Source organism: Brachyhypopomus gauderio, unplaced genomic scaffold, assembly GCF_052324685.1.
Source record: "Brachyhypopomus gauderio isolate BG-103 unplaced genomic scaffold, BGAUD_0.2 sc477, whole genome shotgun sequence".
NCBI classification, from domain to species: Eukaryota; Metazoa; Chordata; class Actinopteri; order Gymnotiformes; family Hypopomidae; genus Brachyhypopomus; species Brachyhypopomus gauderio.
Genome location: NW_027507298.1, coordinates 17244 through 37487, shown reverse-complemented (window position 1 = coordinate 37487; position 20244 = coordinate 17244). Strand labels below are relative to the sequence as shown.

The window sequence follows — 20244 nt, the reverse complement described above, 5'->3', positions numbered from 1 at the left end:
ATGGAGATATACATGGTGTGATGGAGATATACATGGTGTGATGGAGATATACGTGGTGTGATGGAGATATACATGGTGTGATGGAGATATACATGGTGTGATGGAGATATACGTGGTGTGATGAAGATATACATGGTGTGATGGAGATATACATGGTGTTATGGAAGTTGACGACAGACAAGTGAGGCTCTGTACTGCAGCCTTTCAAGAGATACCTCACCTCTCACCTGGGCTCTTACGATACCTCACATCTCTCCTGGGCTCTTACGATACCTCACATCTCTCCTGGGCTCTTAGGATAATTAACCTCTCTCCTGGGCTCTTACGATACCTCACATCTCTCCTGGGCTCTTACGATACCTCACCTCTCACATTGACTCTTACGATTCCTCACCTCTTTCCTGGGCTCTTACGATACCTCACCTCTCTCCTGAGCTCTTAAGATACCTCAACTCTTACCTGGGCTCTTACGATACCTCACCTCTCTCCTGGGCTCTTACAATACCTCACCTCTCACCTGGGCTCTTACGATACCTCACCTCTCTCCTGGGCTCTTACAATACCTCACCTCTCACATTGACTCTTACGATACCTCACCTCTCTCCTAGACTCTTATGATACCTCACCTCTCTCCTGGGCTCTTACGATACCTCACCTCTCACATTGACTCTTACGATACCTCACCTCTCTCCTGAGCTCTTAAGATACCTCACCTCTCTCCTGGGCTCTTACGATACCTCACCTCTCTCCTTGATTTTTCTTGTCGTTGAACATTGCCCTATTGTTTTTGTTTCATCAGAACGATTTCAAGGTTATGAATCAACAATTAACTGAGTACTAAAGCTCTGCATCATGAGACAAACTTCAGTCAATGGCATACCGCGGGAAGGTATTTTGCTTAAGGGGTGCTGAAAGGGGGGGGGGGGGTAGTGTTGCGCTTTACAACGTCACAGCAAATATGCAAATACAAGCCCTACACTCTGAGTTTGACAGCAAGTACAGCACACAAGATATATATAGCCTACACCAGCTATTTAACAGAGAAATGCACTCTGCACAGCGGCAGGACAAACCACTGTCCTACCTCAGGGTTGCCAACTCTCACGCATTGAGCGTGAGACACACGCATTTGACCGTTTTCACACGCTCTCACGCCACACTTCCGATATCTCATGCCGAAAAAAAAAATCTAGTTTATTTACCTCTGATCCATATCTATGATTCAATGAGTTACTAGTTCGCTCTGGCGCCAACCAGCGATAGATCGCAATATCGATAGATCGCAATATAACACTTAATTTGTGTCCATTTTACGTTCACCACCCCCCCTAAACACTGCAGAGGGACACTAAACACTGCAGTGGAATGAACCTCTGGATCCTGGCTGCCACATCTCAAATGAGGTAACAGTTACAGTGTGCAGGGCATCCAGCAACACACACACATACATACATACACACACACACACACACACACACACACTGCACCTGACCCTCTCCCATATTCACATTACACATTTGTAATAGGGTTCCATCTGCTTTAAAGAGTCCAGTATATTCACCCAAATCATCAATGAGTGAAGATCATAAGTGTCTACTACATAAAGATACAAGAAAATAATTACAGAAATAGCTCCCGAAAGATGATGCAGATTTTAAATTATTATATTTGACATTGCCTTCTTACAGTTTATAAAAAGTATCAGCACCAAATACATGCAACATTCTATAATGCATCCAGTGTTACAATGTGGTTGAATCACAGGCCGTGTTTTAATACCTGTTTTATTGCTTTATTTCAATGTATCAATTGTTTCAGTAAAGGTGTAGTTTGTGGTGTCATGATGGCAATACTGGGCACACAATCCTTACAGATCTGAAGCGTTTCAACCATAAAGGTGTTTTTGGAGCTGGAGGTGAGCTGCCATCTCCAACAGCTCTGATTTTGCTGCCACTGAGCCCACAGAAGGTATGGGCACACCTCAGGCAGAGCAGGAAGCTGACCAAAGTTAGCTGTGGACTGCCAGACGGTCAACGCTGTGTCTGCAGATCACGCAAACTAAACCTGGTCGACCTGCAGCTACGCTTCAGTTAATACGGAGAGTTTATGCTTGTCTTGACCGCTGGGTGACGCCACTCACGAGCAGCGTGCACAGTAGATGCGCGAGGTGTCCGCCGAGGCCGCGGCTGATTGGACAAAAGCGTCACGTGGTTGACGTCGAACAGCCATTTTTGTAAAACACAAACAAGACGACCGAGCGAGACATAAAACTCACGGCGAGCATTGAAATTAGGACAGAAATATCTACACTTCATTAAGATAGCTGCAAGGGACTTACATATATAACCTGACTTTGTCTGTTAATGCGAAGCACATGCGTGCAAACCGACCACAATCTTGAAACAAGACTCAACTTTGATTAAACATAGCTGGCTAGCTAGCCTGCTAACACTCGCTAGCTAGCTAGCTGGCTCATATTTGCTCATCTTGCAAAAATAAAAAGGTAAGTTGATGTTTTCTGAGTCTGAATGTGCAGAATTACTCATGCATTTAAATCACCAGTGCATTGGCGTTTTGTCTGAATCGACCCCGTAACTTTGGCCTAGTACAGAAAATGGCAATAGTTTATTTAAATGTTTCATTTGAAAAGGCCCTGAATGAAGCCCCGAACTAAATTTTGGAGAAGGGCCAGTTGAGGGTACTGAAGTAAGGCGACAACCTCACACGTCTTCTCGGTGTACACGGCGCGTATCGTGTCGTCTCACGTTGTTGTACTCGGTGCTTTAACGTACGTGTAAAACGGGTGAGTTTATAAACACACAACATCGAGTTCGGGAAACTGTCAACGTTGTTAGTTAGGAGATGACTTCAGCTCCGTCCGTTCAGCGGGGCTCTCTCTCTCTCTCTACCTCTCTCTCTCTCCCTCTCTCTTTCTCTCTACCTCTCTCTCTCTCTACCTCTCTCTCTCCATCTCTCTCTCTCCATCTCTCTCTCTCTCCATCTCTCTCTCTCCATCTCTCTCTCTCTCCCTCTCTTTCTCTCTACCTCTCTCTCTCCATCTCTCTCTCTCCATCTCTCTCTCTCTCCATCTCTCTCTCTCTTTCTCTCCCTCCATCCCCCCCACCTCCCAGCTCAGTTCTACTCCTCCGTTTAAACAGCTACATTATTGGGTTCTCTGCAGATAACGTGGAGGTCTCAGTCTTCACCAGCCTCAGTTGGGCTGATTGATGGCAGTGCGCGTTTGGACCATGTTGCTAGTGTTGAATGTGGTGCTGTTATAGGAGTTAGATGAGCCTTGAAGTTCTCCACGCCTCGGCTGTGAGGCTGACAGCATTTATTTCAAAACATTTGTTATTTCTATTGCTATTTATCATCTTCACCAGTGAAATAATGAATTCACTTTTTGTAGAAATCGCAATGTTCATTTTGGGGTCCTCTGCAAGTAATTTATGCAATTGATGCACACATGGTCATGCTGTGTTTAATTACAGGTGTGACGCAAGTTCTGTTTGAATGCACATTCAGCATCTGTTTACCAATGCCTTAAATCGAACACTACATTTTTTGGCAAGAGCTTTGGGTGACAGTACGAATACACAGGAGCCATATAGACACGTTTCATTTTTGTGTTTTTCATCGGTCTGTGCTGAGCAACATCTTAAAGTGTCTTTCTTCATGCAGGTGAAGATTTGCGTGTAAAAGAGCCACTGAAAAGGAGATCAGGGCCAAACGGAGAAGCATCTAACAGGAGTGACGACACTCCGGCCCCACAGTTTACTGCTCAGCCTCAGTGCGTTATTTCTGCCATATTACACTTATATATATATATATATATATATATATATATATATATATATATATTTACTTTGGGTGGCGTCCCATTTTGTGAGTGTTTGATTGTTCTGTGTTTGTCAGGTGGGAGATTCCTCCCTGTTCCTCTGCTACTTTCCTGAATCTGGCAGCTAGCCCCGCCTCCTCCCGTCCAGAGCTCCAACACCCATCCAGCACGCAGAAGCACCAAACCAGCGTCTCAGAGAGCCCACTACACCCTTCTGCCTCGTTTGGTCCTGCTCGGTCCTTGCGCTTGGACAAGGTCAGTGGGTTTTATCTCCACAGGACTGTATCAGGGCCGGGAACCTGGTTAATTTCTTCGGAGATGATTTTGTGTAGTAGCTGAATGTGAGGTGGTCTGTGGATGAACTTCAGCTCCGTTTATGTCTTCAGATCCTTTGAGCCCTGAGGAGAGTATGACCGCTGAGACGCTCAACTTCGGCCCAGAATGGTAACTCTCCCTGCACCTCATGGCTTCTCTCTGGAGCCCTTTCCTTCTCCTTCGCTGCTTGTGTTTGAGCTGAACTTCCCCATCGCTTGTGTCTAAATAAGGAAGCAGATGTTTCCTGAGGCTTCTCAGCTTGCAATGGAGGTGTTAGAAAATAGATTTAACTACTTCCTAATTGACCTAAATGAGTAAAATGTTGATAGAATGGTGATTGTATGTCTGACTGTGTTTATATGTCTCACTGTATGTGTGTATGTGTCTTGACTGTGTGTGTGTGTCTGACTGTGTGTATCCCTCCCCAGGCTCCGTGCACTATCCAGAGGAGGGAGCGTCACATCCCCTCCCCCCTCCCCAGCAATGCCAAAGTCGAAACTGGCCGAGTACCGTTACGGCCGCGAGGAGATGTTAGCACTTTATATCAAAGATAACAAGGTGAGGAGATGTTAGCACTTTATACCAAAGATAACAAGGTGAGGAGATGTTAGCAGATCTGTCAGCATTTGCAGTACTGTTAGCAAACCACTGTTTGTGGATTGTCTGCTGACTGTGATTCTGTGTGTGTGTGTGTGTGTGTGTGTGTGTGTGTGTGTGTGTGTGTGTGTGTGTGTGTAGGTCCCGGAGGATATGCAGGATAAGGAGTTCACTGCTATCCTCCAGGATGAGCCACAGCAGCCGCTGGCCTTGTTGCCCCTGACTGAGGAGGAGCAGGTGCGTGTTCTTCTTTCACCAGCAGGGGGCAGGAGCACAGGCTGTGTGGCCTCGCTTGGAGATCAGTGTTTACCACACTGGCTGGATCGATACTTTTGTCATTGCAGTATTTATTGATGACCAAGGCAAAGCACCCAGAACCTTCCTTGCATAAGGGAATTCCAAACGGCTTTACAGGAACAAGATAACGTACATATAAGAAGAATAAAGTACTAATACAAATGAAAAAAAGATACGCTAATTAGCAGAAGCAGAGAGAGTGAGATGCCTGGTGTGTGTGATCCAGTACGGTATTGAGACGTCTGTTCTCTCGTGGTGTACGGCGGCGAGACGCCTGGTCTCTCTCATGGTGTACGGCGGCGAGACGCCTGGTCTCTCTCGTGGTGTACGGCGGCGAGACGCCTGGTCTCTCTCGTGGTGTACGGCGGCGAGACGCCTGGTCTCTCTCGTGGTGTACGGCGGCGAGACGCCTGGTCTCTCTCGTGGTGTACGGCGGCGAGACGCCTGGTCTCTCTCGTGGTGTACGGCGGCGAGACGCCTGGTCTCTCTCGTGGTGTACGGCGGCGAGACGCCTGGTCTCTCTCGTGGTGTACGGCGGCGAGACGCCTGGTCTCTCCCACGGTGTACGGCGGCGAGACGCCTGGTCTCTCCCACGGTGTACGGCGGTGTCTAGGTTGGTTTACCCTCCTGCTATCAGCGATCTGATTTGTGATCCTCCTTTGTGCTGCAGAGGAACTTCTCCATGTCTGTAAACAGTGTAGCCGTGCTGAGGCTCATGGGTAAAGGAGGAGGGGCTGTTCCGGCAGGCGTGACCCGAGGCCGCGGGAGCACCCGAGGAGGGCGTGGTGAGTCCACAGGCATGCGCACACACACACGCACGCACACACACACACACACACACACACACACACACACACACACGCACCTGAACCAGCGCTGTGTTTGAAAACATGTTTCCTGTTCCTGCATGTAGGCAGAGGAAGAGGAGAGAGCGGGTTCTACCAAAGAGGTGTGGATGAAGATGTGGGCTTTGGTCGCAGCAGAGAGACGCACCGCAGCCAGAGCTGGGATGACAGGTGAGCAAGACGTGGTCAGTGTGTAAGGCTGTGAATCTTTGGGAATCCCACAATTGGATTCAGAATCGATTCTTGGGGTCACGATTCGATTCAAAAACGATTATTTTCCGATTCAAAAACGATTCTCAGGAGCTACTCCGGTCTGGTGGCATCAAAGCAGAGTACATTTATAAAGATATTATAATTGTAAAGGTTTTATCAACATATTGCAATAATGTAAACACACAAAGCTAAATCCAAGACAATATGTCTGATTTATTTATTCTTGCACATATGTTTTTAACTTGTACAAACACAACACAATATCTTTGAAGCTGACACTCAAGCTACTTGAAATGCTCACAGTTATCAGAACACTACATTAAACTAGTTAAATAAATAAAATTGGTAGGCTTAGGCTAGCTGCCAGAACTTGCCACTACTCAAATTTAATTATACAAAAATACTGCTCTTTCTGTAAAAACAACAAATAGCTTCGTACAAGGCTTAGGCTAGCTGCCTATTTCTGAGAACATGCCACTTCCAGAAACAAAATTAAATTTTTTTCCTTAACAAATCACAAAAATAAAAAATATATGAAAGTGCTTTCAAAAATAAGTGCTGTTACATTAATAAAATGGGTAGGCTTATATTAGCTGCCAAGACTTCCACTTCACATATGAAAAAAATATATATATACCATATTTTCTAAAAGCCGCATATATCTACTGAACTGAATACATTTAACAGAACTGATCAGTTTCTGAACGGTGCCTGTAGCATTTCATGTGCGACAGATTTGGCTTTCAGCCGGTGTTGTGATGAATTCCGACTCTCCTCGTTTATCTGCGCATAAAGCTACAGATTATATTGTCGATTTACGTTTCTATGCATAAATAAGAGCTACACTTTAATTATCCATCACAGCAAACAGCACGGCATTATCTATGTCCAAAGACACACTGCCTCAAGGGTGTTAATTATTTTAAATAAAATACACACTGGTTATACCGAAGTTCACCTCTGACCACGACTTTGCAGTATTACAGCAGTATTATGTCTAAATATCTAGTTAGGACAAAACTAGAGTGTTCCAATGAACTAAGTTATAATCACTGTAACTCCCGAATATCATCTGTAGCGTCTTTTATGCGTGTGCAAACAATCAAGCCCATTCTTACCCAGGCCGGGTTGACTGTAAAATCTAAAGTGTTTCCAAATGGTTGCTTTCAAAGACCGCGGAGCCATTTGGACTTCTTTTTCTTCATACTTTAGCAGCGCAACAACAAATACCGTACACTACACTACCTCTGTAGCCTAGGCTCGCATGCCTGTACATAGTCAAAGCTGTTTCCTTGTTTTGCCTAGCACTACGGTGGCTGAGAAGGCACACTTTGTGTGGTCTCTCGTGCGATGTTTGACGCGGTGTTTGTGTGTTCCAGAAGTGAGCGGCGTTTCGAGAAGCCTGTCCGGAGAGAGGCAGGGCGAGGTGGCTTTGAGGACGGAGGCGCAGGCAGCCGGAAAGACTTCGCCCGCTCGGACAGCGATAACTGGCGTACCCTACGAGAGGAGACGCAGGAGGAGGAGGGAGAACCAGGCGGGAGCTGGAGGATAGCGGGGGCTCGCCGTGATGGTACACACACACACACTCTCACACACACACTCACGCACACACTCTCACGCGCGCACACATATACACACATATACATACATACATACATACATGCTCACACACAGGCGCGCACACAAAACAACATAAACACACTGGAACACAGTAATTCTGCATAAATTCAGTGCTGAGAACAGCACACAAACACAAGTGCTGTTATTTGCACTTTCTACTTACCAGTTATATACCAGACGATTCTTTTAAAAAGAGGGGGGAAAAAAGTAAAAGGTTACTATATAAGTTTTGATAAATTGTGGTTCACGTTGCATCTTTTGTAAATTGCTTTATAGGATGATTTAATTTAGATATTTGTTTATTTGTGAACTCATTGTGTGGGTGTGTTTATTTTTCCTGTAAGATGGAGGTCCGCGCTCAGCCGGGTGGAGAGACCACGGCAGCAGCGACGGGCGGCGCAGGAAGTTTGACTTTGATTTCCGGGACGGAGACGGGCGGAGGAGGGCGGGGAGCGAGGGCGGAGAGGAGGACAGGGACGGCCTGCCAGAGTGGTGCACCGATGAAGAGGAGGGCGAGATGGGCACCTTCGACTCGTCTGGGGCCTTCATGTGTGTGAAGGTGAGTCCCACCTGCCTCCTCCTGGGGCCTTCATGTGTGTGAAGGTGAGTCCCACCTGCCTCCTGGGGCCTTCATGTGTGTGAAGGTGAGTCCCACCTGCCTCCTCCTGGGGCCTTCATGTGTGTGAAGGTGAGTCCCACCTGCCTCCTCCTGGGGCCTTCATGTGTGTGAAGGTGAGTCCCACCTGCCTCCTCCTGGGGCCTTCATGTGTGTGAAGGTGAGTCCCACCTGCCTCCTCCTGGGGCCTTCATGTGTGTGAAGGTGAGTCCCACCTGCCTCCTCCTGGGGCCTTCATGTGTGTGAAGGTGAGTCCCACCTGCCTCCTCCTGGGGCCTTCATGTGTGTGAAGGTGAGTCCCACCTGCCTCCTCCTGGGGCCTTCATGTGTGTGAAGGTGAGTCCCACCTGCCTCCTCCTGGGGCCTTCATGTGTGTGAAGGTGAGTCCCACCTGCCTCCTCCTGGGGCCTTCATGTGTGTGAAGGTGAGTCCCACCTGCCTCCTCCTGGGGCCTTCATGTGTGTGAAGGTGAGTCCCACCTGCCTCCTCCTGGGGCCTCCATGTGTGTGAAGGTGAGTCCCACCTGCCTCCTCCTGGGGCCTCCATGTGTGTGAAGGTGAGTCCCACCTGCCTCCTCCTGGGGCCTCCATGTGTGTGAAGGTGAGTCCCACCTGCCTCCTCGGGCCTTCATGTGTGTGAAGGTGAGTCCCACCTGCCTCCTCCTCGGGCCTTCATGTGTGTGAAGGTGAGTCCCACCTGCCTCCTCCTGGGGCCTCCATGTGTGTGAAGGTGAGTCCCACCTGCCTCCTCCTGGGGCCTCCATGTGTGTGAAGGTGAGTCCCACCTGCCTCCTCCTGGGGCCTCCATGTGTGTGAAGGTGAGTCCCACCTGCCTCCTCCTGGGGCCTCCATGTGTGTGAAGGTGAGTCCCACCTGCCTCCTCCTGGGGCCTCCATGTGTGTGAAGGTGAGTCCCACCTGCCTCCTCCTGGGGCCTCCATGTGTGTGAAGGTGAGTCCCACCTGCCTCCTCCTGGGGCCTTCATGTGTGTGAAGGTGAGTCCCACCTGCCTCCTCCTGGGGCCTCCATGTGTGTGAAGGTGAGTCCCACCTGCCTCCTCCTGGGGCCTCCATGTGTGTGAAGGTGAGTCCCACCTGCCTCCTCCTGGGGCCTTCATGTGTGTGAAGGTGAGTCCCACCTGCCTCCTCCTGGGGCCTCCATGTGTGTGAAGGCGTGTCCCACCTGCCTCCTCCTGGGGCCTCCATGTGTGTGAAGGTGAGTCCCACCTGCCTCCTGGGCCGCGGGCTCAGGGCAGCGTAACTGCTCAGACGCCGTCGTGTGGAACGTGAAGATCAAGGGCTTCATTTTTTCCCCCGTGTCTTCAGAAGACCTCGAGAGAGGCGATCCCAGAGGACCAGGAGCTGGAGTTTGAGGCCCTGGAGGAGGAAGAGGACGTCACCCCGGAGAGGAAGGACAGCCCTATTGAGAAAGGTGAGAGACGGAACCTGTGGGCTCCTCCTCTGGGGGGCGTGGCCTGCGTTGGCGTGATGTCGGGTCTGTTGGTTGTCGTATGCTCTCTCACTCCCGCCCCCTTTTCTCCGTGTCGACGGTGCAGTAGAGGAGACTGACACCATGCGGCTGACCAACGGTGGAGATGTGAAAGCCTCTTCTCCACCCACAGCCTCCGCCCCTACCCCCACTCACCCCACTGAGCAGAAGACGCCCCCGACACCCATCCTGGTCCCACCAATGACCCGTCTCCACGCTCCTGAAGGTACTGCAGAACATGGCTGTGTGCAGTGAATGTAGAGATTCATTTCTAATGGTGGTATGGACGTTAAGGACCATCATTCTCACCATCTTCTCTGTCCCTCAACTGTTTGTGGATTTTTTTCTCAGATGCATCTCCACCAGGGGGCAGCACTCAGCCCAGTAAGAGTTCCTCCGCTGCTGCCACATCCGCCCCCTGTGCTGGTCCCGACCTCCCACCACCAGGGGGAGACACGGAGGAGGAGGAGGGCATGAAGCACTTGCAGCAGGTCTCCACAGCCAGCGTTGTGCTGCACGTCTTACGCCTCGTTTTGTACAGATGTGATAAATTTTGTCGTGTGTTCAACACACAGTGATGTGCCAGATGAACTGAATGTGACTTGTGTGCGTTTCTCATTTCAGGAGGCAGAGAAGATGGTCGCCTCTCTGCAGGACACCTCTTTGGACGAGGAGTGTTTCACACAAGCACTTCAGGATGGCCACGGCACTGCCACTCACACACACGCGCACCCGGCCGCGCACACACACACACACCCGCACACACACTCTCACTCCGCCAGTGCTCTGCCACTCACACACGAGTCTGCAATGAAGTGGTTCTACAAAGACCCTCAAGGAGAGATACAAGGTATATAAACACACATTTACTTATATGTAGTACACACACACACACACACACTCTGCAGTCCTGACTCTCCTCACTACTGTAATAACGATCAGCTTATCTGTAAGAACCTGAGCACCATACAATTATTACACATTTGAGTCTGTTTATACATTATTTCAGTAATAATCATGTATTGTACACAAGATTGTGCTGTCTGTGTGGTCTCTATAAGGTGGCTTCACTTCAGTTCTGTAGGGGTGAGCGGTGGGCCCTTTCCCCCGTGCACGTGTTTTGTGCTGTGTGTGTGTGTGCTCCCACCACACGTGTCCTGAGTGTGTCTGCGTCTGCAGGACCCTTCAGTCCTGTGGAGATGTGCGAGTGGTTCCAGGCGGGTTATTTCATCATGACCCTGCTGGTGAAGAGGGGCTGTGATGAGGGCTTCCAGCCCCTGGGAGACGTCATCAAGATGTGGGGGCGTGTGCCTTTCTCCCCAGGACCCTCCCCCCCGCCCCTTCTGGTGAGACACGCGCGCACACACACACTCTCTCACACACATCACATCAGCAGTACCATAGTTGTGCCACAGTTGGACTACAGTTAACCTAAGTGTCATAACAGTTCCAGGTTGTGTTGAATGGGGTGCAGTGTTTGGGTCCCTGTGATGAGCTGACCTTTGACCCTGCAGGGCAACATGGACCAGGAGTTGGTGAAGAAGCAGTTGGAGCAGGCGGCCACGGCGGCGTTGTACCAGCAGCTGCACGTCCGGTACCAACACCTCAACAGGTACCACCCCCTCCACGGCTCACTGCTACGTACCACACACACTTAGACGGGTCTGACTCCTCTCTCTCTGTGTGTGTGTGTGTGTGTGTGTGTGTGTGTGTGTCAGGTGTGGGGAGACGGGCATGATACCTGCGATGAACAGGTCCGTGTCGGTGCCGGAGTCCGGGCCCGTGTGGGACCTGCATACCTCATCCTCACAGCAGACAGGTGACTCCTTCTGAAGCCCCGTTCATCCACACGGGGAACTCACTGGCTGAGCCTTCTGACTTGAGAAGAAGACGTGGTCCCCTCCTGACGTGTGTGTGTGTGTGTGTGTGTGTGTGTGTGTGTGTGTGTGTGTGTGTGTGTGTGTGTGTGTGTGTGTGTGTCTCGTGTGCGTGGACCAGGTGGCGAGTCTGGTCTGTGGGATCTAGCCATGAGTAACTCACCTCAGGGTACAACTCTCGAGCAGCTGCAGAAAGTAAGACAGGTTAATTCCTATGTTTGTGATTGTGTGTGTGTATATGATCGTTTGCGCGAGTTTGTGTGTTTGCGCACAGTTTGTCTTCCACTTTCTCTTTACTGTATTTCTTCAATTAATCTTTATTCATTAAAGGTGTATAATTCTCTCAATTGCCATGCAACTCCTATGGCTGGCTAAACAATAGCTTTGTGTGTGTGTGTGTGTGCCTGCATCTACCTGGGTGTGTGCGTGTGTGTGTGTGTGTGTGTGTGCCTGTGCCTGTGCCTGCATCTACCTGGGGGTGTGTGTGTGTGCCTGCATCTACCTGGGGGTGTGTGCGTGCGTGCGTGTGTGTGTGTGTGTGTGCCTGCATCTGTGTGTGTGTGTGCGTGCGTGTGTGTGTGTGTGTGCCTGCATCTACCTGGGGGTGTGTGCGTGCGTGTGTGTGTGTGTGTGTGCCTGCATCTGTGTGTGTGTGTGTGTGTGTGTGTGTGTGTGTGTGTGTGTGTGTGTGTGTGTGTGTGTGTGTGTGTGCGCCTGCATCTACCTGGGGGTGTGTGCGCGTGCGTGTGCGCGCGTGTGCGTGTGTCAGCTCCAGCAGGAGCGGCGTGAAGCTGAACTCAGGGTGAAGCGGGAGGAGGAGGAGCGTAAGAGGAGGGAGGAGAAGAGGAGGAGAGAGGAGGAGCAGAAGAGGAGGGAGGAGGAGGAGCTCTACCGCCGCAAACAGGTGAGCAGCTCACCTGGACAACACCTGGGGGGGGGTGGGGTGTAGCCTCCTCTGTAGCCTCACCTGGCTGGCCTGTGTGTGTGTGTGTGTGTGTGTGTGTGTGTGTGTGTGTGTGTGTGTGTGTGTGTGTGTGTGTGTGTGTGTGTGTGTGTGTGTGTGTGGAGCAGCAGTGCCGTCAGCAGCAGGAGCTCATCATGAAACTGCTCCAGCAAAGCCACCACCAGCAGGGGGCGGGGCAAGGCGGGACAAGCTGGGGCTCCGCCCAGGAGGCGGGGTTTCCTCACAGTAAGTCCCAGGGGAAGAACCTGGCCCTGCTGGAGCTGGAGGCGGAGAGACTCCACAAACAGCAGCAGCAGCAGAGAGCCCAGCAGCAGAGGGTAAGAACACACACACTATACACACACACACACACAGTCACACATTAGATCATATCAGACCTCTGAGCTCCCATACACTGTACAGTTCTTAATCAGACTACACGTGTGTGAATGAGACACTACATGGTGATTGTTCTCCACCTGCACATACAGCCCTAATTAACATGTAGGTTCATATGACCTCTGTGGCTATAGTAAACCTACTGGCATTAACAATGAAGCGTAATTATAAAGGTGAAATGACACAACCCCTCCCCCCTTCTCCCCCAACAGCTGGCCATGGGTCAGTGGGCGGAGAGCTCTGTGGGGGTGTGGCCAGGGGCGGGTATGGAGGGCAAGATTGGCAGTTCCAGTGCAGGTGGGATGAGCATGTGGGACGAGGCAGTAAAGACCCAGAGTAACCACCGCAACATGGGGATGAAGACCAGCGTTAGCAGCCCCTCACTCAGGTACACACACACACACACACACACACTTAAACATGGGGATGAAGACCAGCGTTAGCAGCCCCTCACTCAGGTACACACACACACACACACACACTTAAACATGGGGATGAAGACCAGCGTTAGCAGCCCCTCACTCAGGTACACACACACACACACACACACACACACATTAAACATGGGGATGAAGACCAGCGTTAGCAGCTCCTCACTCAGGTACACACACACACACACACACACACACTTAAACATGGGGATGAAGACCAGCGTTAGCAGCCCCTCACTCAGGTACACACACACACACACACACACACTTAAACATGGGGATGAAGACCACCGTTAGCAGCCCCTCACTCAGGTACACACACACACACACACACACACACACACACTTAAACATGGGGATGAAGACCACCGTTAGCAGCCCCTCACTCAGGTACACACACACACACACACTTAAACATGGGGATGAAGACCACCGTTAGCAGCCCCTCACTCAGGTACACACACACACACACACACACACACACACACTTAAACATGGGGATGAAGACCACCGTTAGCAGCCCCTCACTCAGGTACACACACACACACACACTTAAACATGGGGATGAAGACCACCGTTAGCAGCCCCTCACTCAGGTACACACACACTCTCTCACACACACACACACTTAAACATGGGGATGAAGACCAGCGTTAGCAGCCCCTCACTCAGGTACACACACACACTCTCTCACACACACACACACACTTAAACATGGGGATGAAGACCAGCGTTAGCAGCCCCTCACTCAGGTACACACACACACACACACACACACACACACTTAAACATGGGGATGAAGACCACCGTTAGCAGCCCCTCACTCAGGTACACACACACTCTCTCACACACACACACACACTTAAACATGGGGATGAAGACCAGCGTTAGCAGCCCCTCACTCAGGTACATACACACACACACACACACACACACACTCACATTAAACATGGGGATGAAGACCAGCGTTAGCAGCTCCTCACTCAGGTACACACACACACACACACACACACACACACTTAAACATGGGGATGAAGACCAGCGTTAGCAGCCCCTCACTCAGGTACACACACACACACACACACACACACACACACTTAAACATGGGGATGAAGACCACCGTTAGCAGCCCCTCACTCAGGTACACACACACACACACTTAAACATGGGGATGAAGACCAGCGTTAGCAGCCCCTCACTCAGGTACACACACACACACACACACACACACACACACACACACTTAAACATGGGGATGAAGACCAGCGTTAGCAGCCCCTCACTCAGGTACACACACACACACACACACACACACACACACACACACACACTTAAACATGGGGATGAAGACCAGCGTTAGCAGCCCCTCACTCAGGTACACACACACACACACACACACACACACACACACACACACACACGCACACTTAAACATGGGGATGAAGACCAGCGTATGCTCACACTCTTACCTACACTGACCCCCTCCTTTGCAGTGAGCAGTTCATGCTGAACCGTAGGAAGCGAACTGAGGAAGAGGAGCGTCTGTTGAAGCTTTTGCAGGGAATGAAACCTCAGGACGGCTTCACCACGTGGTGCGAACAGATGCTGCACGCGCTCAACACCTCCGCCAGCTCCGCCTCCTCTCTGGATGGTAGTGCTCCTCCTCCCCTCACACTCCTGCAGTTTGGTAGAAGTTCTGGGAACTACATGGCTAGATCTAGTTCACCCCCAATCTGAGCCTACTGTATCTCATCTGCTGGGTATTTATAGTGTTGCGATGTGGTCTGCCCCTCTCCCCCCCTGTCCAGTGGCCACAGTCGTGTCCTATCTGAAGGAGGTGGAGTCTCCGTATGTGGTGCACGACTTCATCCGCTCCTACCTGGGCGACACCGTTGAAGCCAAAGAGTTCGCCAAGCAGTTCCTGGAACGCCGTGCCAAGCAGAAGGCCAACCACCAGAGACAGCAGCAGGTTGGGGCCACAGTTCAATAAGCTTTTGAGGGGGGGTTTGTGTCGGCGCTCAGATTACAGAAAAGTGAAGGTGTTTGGCCACAATTCGAAACATCCTGTTTCTTCTCTTTAAGCCTGACAGCACCGTATCTCTGTGTAGTGACCAGTCACATCCTGCAAAAATCCTATAAATGACATTACAAATGTTTTGGAATCTGGGCGAAATGTTATTATATATTTATGGAATAAAACTAAAATTTTACCCAAACACACAGCTTCAGTAGAACCAGAGAAATTGATTATTGTAACATTGGTCTTTTTTCTTAGCTTTTTTAGCATTATTAGCATTATTTTGTTGTAATATGTTTTTGTGTGTGTGTGTGTGTGTGTGTGTGTGTGTGTGTGTGTGTGTGTGTGTGTGTGTGTGTGTGTGTGTGTGTGTGTGTGTGTGTGTGTGTGGTGCTGGGCTTGTATCTCTGCCTCTAGCTGTCTAAGGAGGTTGGGCTGAATATGAATTTCCCTCTGCAGGTAGGTGCAGACGAGTCTTAACTGCTGCTAACACACACGTCATCCCCTCTAATATACAGGCGCTCTGTACTGAGTGGGAGACTTCACACACACACACACACACACACACACACACACACACACACACACACACACACACACACACATACATATATATATATATATATATATATATATATATATATATATATAGCAATTAAAAACACGAAGACAGTCAGCAGAATATCATTCCTTGTGTCTAACTGGCTCTTTCAGTCAGATGAATTGGAAACTCCTGAAGCTCTTAATGAGGAACACACCCCCCTGATTTCTAGCTTGTTTGTGTGCTTGTTTGTGTACAGTCCATGTTCCAGTCAGCCCATGTGAGCAAAAGTAGCAGCATGTATGACAGCCAGGGAGGGAAGATGAAAAAGAAACCCATGATGCTTCACTCTGACCCCAGCATCCTGGGTGAGAACACACACACACACACACACACACACGTCATCTCCTCTTATCCCTGCATCTTTGGCTCTGTGTGTTTAAAAACATGTCGTGGTGAAGCCACAGAGCTCCAGGCCGGCCGTCAGCGTGTGTGTGTGCCTCCCCACGCAGGTTACTCCTTCCTGGGGGCGGGCGAGCGTCTGATGCTCAGTGAGATGGAGGCAGTGGAGGATTACTAACCCAGCAGCACGTACTTGAGTCTACCTGAGGCCTTACGCTGGAGCAAGCTAGCATAGTGATGTGCACTGCTCAGCAGCAGAGAGGGGGGATACCCCCACATAGCATCTCTCTCTCCCTCCCTCTCTCCCCCTCTCTCTCTCTCAGAAGGGTGGAGGGATGGACAGAAAGAGGATGTGCAGAGAGCCCATATGCACCTTAACTAAGCTATTGCACTTTATTACAAGAGTTTCAATATTTGAAATGGAGTTTTGTCTGGGTTTTTGGTTTTGTTTTGTTTTTACAGTGTGAAAATGTGTGAATATATTATTGCATATATTATGTGTATAATGTTTGTATCCAAATTGTGTGCGTGAGTGTGCGTATCGTCCTGACTGGAGGCAGCGTTGTGATTGGCTCTGGAGGCAGCGTTGTGATTGGCTCTGGAGGCAGCGTTGTGATTGGCTCTGCTGAGCCTGGCCCAGTGGCTGGAGGCACGCATGCACCTGCCTCTCTTGGTTTGGATGTTTAGTTTTTGTTTTGTTTTGGGGTTTTTTTTCCACTTGCCCGGAAGAAAAAATCCACTTCTGAAAAACACTGTTTTGTTTTGATTTTTTTTTTCTTATTATTTTTCTTGAAAGGTAAAGCTATGAAAATTTGAATAAAAAAAAAAAACTTGAAGATTTGCACTTGTAAAAAAACAAAAGAAAAAAAACAAAAAAAGAAAGAAAAAAAAGTTTAGATTAGGTTGAGGAGATTTTTGCAAGCATGACTGTGAGTGTGAGTGTGAGAGAGAGGAATGTGAAGAAATGTCTGCACAAAGTTTATTACCGATGTGTATAGAAAAATGCCATGTTTTTATTTTGTTGAACAGATTTTTGTATTTCGTCAAGCATGTATACTGAGGTGCGTGTTTTTTCACGCACGTGTGTGTGTGCACGTGCAACTGAAGCAGTGTGTGCTGGCTCACGTGTACATAGGTTTTTAAGAGAACAGATGGGACTGTCAAACATTGCATGCCAGTGGTTTGAAACCACGTTGTTCTCCATGTGGCCTGCTGGGGGCGGTGTGAGCCTGTCCTGGCTGTGGTGCTGTGTAGGCCTTTTGCCTCTGTTTTCTGAGGGCGTTTGGGTGCGAGCGTGTTGTATGTCTAATAGTGTAGCTCTTCTCTTTAAACACCATAAAACTGTGTCCTTCGTTAATCCACCCCGTCCACATGGAGAATTCACCCAAACAGGCACGGCGGCGTGCTCGGAGGGTGTGGGTGTGGGTGTGGGTGGGTGTGGACTTATGGATGGTGTTCAACGCCATGGCGTTGTGGTCCGTGTGTGAATGAGGGATTAACATTACTTTTCATTACTGTTGAAAAAAATGTTGATGGATTTATTTTTTTAATGTTGCATACAAAGTATTGAAGCTTCTGTGATTTGGAGCACTTTTGAAGCTGCTAACTTTTTTTTTTTTTTTTTTTCCTTTTTAACATTTTATTTTTTATATTCTTTTGCCTCCTTTGGAAGTATATTATGAATGAATGTATTCCAAAAACAAAGCAAAATGTGTAACTGCATCAAATGGGCTGCAGACGCCTGTCTGTCTGACCAACTGGAGCTGAACCAGAGTACAGTTCGTCTCCTCCTGTTCTTCTTCCAGAACTTTCTCCAGTGGTGGGAGGAGCCCTGCACCTCTGAATGCGTGAGGGCCCGCCCACCGTGGCTGCGGCCCGGCCAATCAGAGCCAAGGCCTCGCTCCGTGTAGCGGTAGATTACTGAATCCCCTCCTCACCTTGTTTGTATTTTGAAGCAGAAATCAGTGTTTCTTCTTTTTTTTCTTTAATTTTTAATGCTTTTTGTAAAATGAGTTTTTGTTTGTTTGGGTTTTCTGTTTGTTTTGCTCTAATTTTCAGATGAGAGCCATTGAAGGTGAAGGTGGGTTTTATTGGTACTTGATGTAAAAGAAACCATCACTGCATTAATCCCCCTCCCCTCCCTCACTCCTGATTCTGGATTATATTTTTGCATATGAAAAAGATCAAAGACTTGAAGAGCAGCAATAAGGGCGGGACCTGGCGAAAGGACCAATGGTGATTCAGCTGAGGGCGGAGACTTGTGGGCGGGGCTATGCACGCCCAGCTGCCCTGTGAGGGGAAACGTTCTCAACTGCTTCCTGATCACCGCCCTGCTCTGTGTCAAATGAAGGACATTGGTTGGCTGAATGTTCAACGAGAAACCCTTTATACTAGAGATTTTTGTGTTTTCCTTCGAAATGCCTTTTTGGAGAAGATGAGCAGGTAGGACAGCTGGGACGTATGAGAACATTAAGGTGTGGGTTCACCCCCACACACACCAGGATGGAGGAGCATCCAACATCTCCCGCCGTTCTGCGTTTGGTCTTTCCTCCTGGACTAAATCTCCGAGACTGCTGAGGTCAGTTTCATTCCTCGTGGGAGGTGGAAGATTACTACAGCAAATGGCTGTGATGAGGCCTAGGACCACACAAGGTGTGGAGTCTAAATCTTCCAGCTGTTCATTAGCAGGAGCAGGTAAGCTTCACATCAGCCTGCATAAAGCGCTACGACACACACCACACGGTGCGCTCAGCTGGGCTCCGGCCCAGTCTCTCTGGGCTTAGGTGACCGGGTTTCTCGTAGCTCTTCTGACCAGTTTTCGAACTCTTGCTCTCTGGTTTTGACAGCAGTGTTGTGGATGAGACCGGCGCGCTCTGGCTCCACTCTGCCCCCTGCAGGCAGAACGACGAGGGCAGATGATGGAGTGAAGCACCACCTCGTATCAGCCTACAGCTGAAGTCTCTCATCCACGCTGTTCTCTCTCTCTCTCTCTCTCTCTCTCTCTCTCTCTCTCTCTGTCTCTGTCTCTGTCTCTCTCTCTCTCTCTCTCTCTCTCTCTCTCTCTGTCTCTGTCTCTCTCTCTCTCTCTCACACACACACACCAAGGACTTCTCTCGGTCATGTGACCACTTTTCCCAGATCTGAACCTAAGTCACTCTGCACAGAATCAGGTCATGTGCACGAGTGTGTGTGAGAGCGAGCATGTGTGTGACGTGCACACTCATGCATCCCTGGTAAGGCACCTGCTTATCCATTCATACAGATGTGTGTGTGTGTGTGTGTGTCTCTCACATCGGGGGCCGTGTATATAATGTAAATGATCTCTGCCTTTCCCTGTCTCACCCCCCCCTCAGCCGTGCGGGTCAAGAGGGCCTGACGCAGTAGCTCTCGCTGCGTAACGCGTGCAGGCTGCGCAGTGTACAGAACCAGTGCTCTACGAGCTGGTCCTCCCTCACACGTGCACCCCCCCATGTGTTGTTTTTCTATGCTAATGTTCAAGTGAATAACTGCAGCTGTTTTGACACGTCACGACTGGTCAACTATTATTGAGGTTGCAAGAGCAATTTTAGAGTTAAAGAGCAGACTATACCCCCCCCCCCCCCCAGCTCTGCACAGGGAGCTATGTGAGACCATCTGCAGTGTGTGTACAGGAGGTGGTACCACTGTGGGTGGGGGGGGGGGGAGTGTGTTGTTTTTTCTTTGAGATCAAAACAGTATGTTAAACTGAAAATAAAGTTTTTCAATGTGGAGTCTGTATTGAGTTGTTCTTGTTGCTACTCCCGCCTTAGCAGCTGAGCAGAGGCGATG

The 20244-nt window shown here is 49.5% G+C and overlaps 1 protein-coding gene across 3 annotated transcripts; it reads left to right on the top strand.

The window, feature by feature from the left end:
* The first annotated feature begins 2221 nt into the window (after positions 1 to 2221).
* Positions 2222 to 20186, top strand: LOC143506557 (GRB10-interacting GYF protein 1-like). Of its 3 annotated transcripts, none has more exons than XM_076996348.1 (27): positions 2222 to 2503; positions 3682 to 3790; positions 3916 to 4093; positions 4225 to 4282; positions 4582 to 4711; positions 4892 to 4987; positions 5718 to 5832; positions 5961 to 6063; positions 7488 to 7675; positions 8070 to 8284; positions 9665 to 9770; positions 9895 to 10053; positions 10179 to 10318; positions 10452 to 10677; positions 11007 to 11173; positions 11342 to 11439; positions 11546 to 11646; positions 11826 to 11899; positions 12474 to 12608; positions 12776 to 12985; positions 13259 to 13434; positions 14971 to 15128; positions 15286 to 15446; positions 15912 to 15953; positions 16295 to 16403; positions 16548 to 19131; positions 19284 to 20186. In XM_076996348.1, the coding sequence occupies exons 4-26, from the start codon at positions 4248 to 4250 to the stop codon at positions 16613 to 16615; spliced, it is 3012 nt and encodes a 1003-aa protein (XP_076852463.1). In that variant the 5' UTR covers positions 2222 to 2503; positions 3682 to 3790; positions 3916 to 4093; positions 4225 to 4247; the 3' UTR covers positions 16616 to 19131; positions 19284 to 20186. The 3 variants fall into 3 exon arrangements, with proteins under 3 accessions (XP_076852463.1, XP_076852462.1, XP_076852461.1); XM_076996347.1 differs by having other exon boundaries at positions 7485 to 7675; positions 19287 to 20186; XM_076996346.1 differs by having other exon boundaries at positions 7485 to 7675.
* Positions 20187 to 20244: the final 58 nt, after the last annotated feature.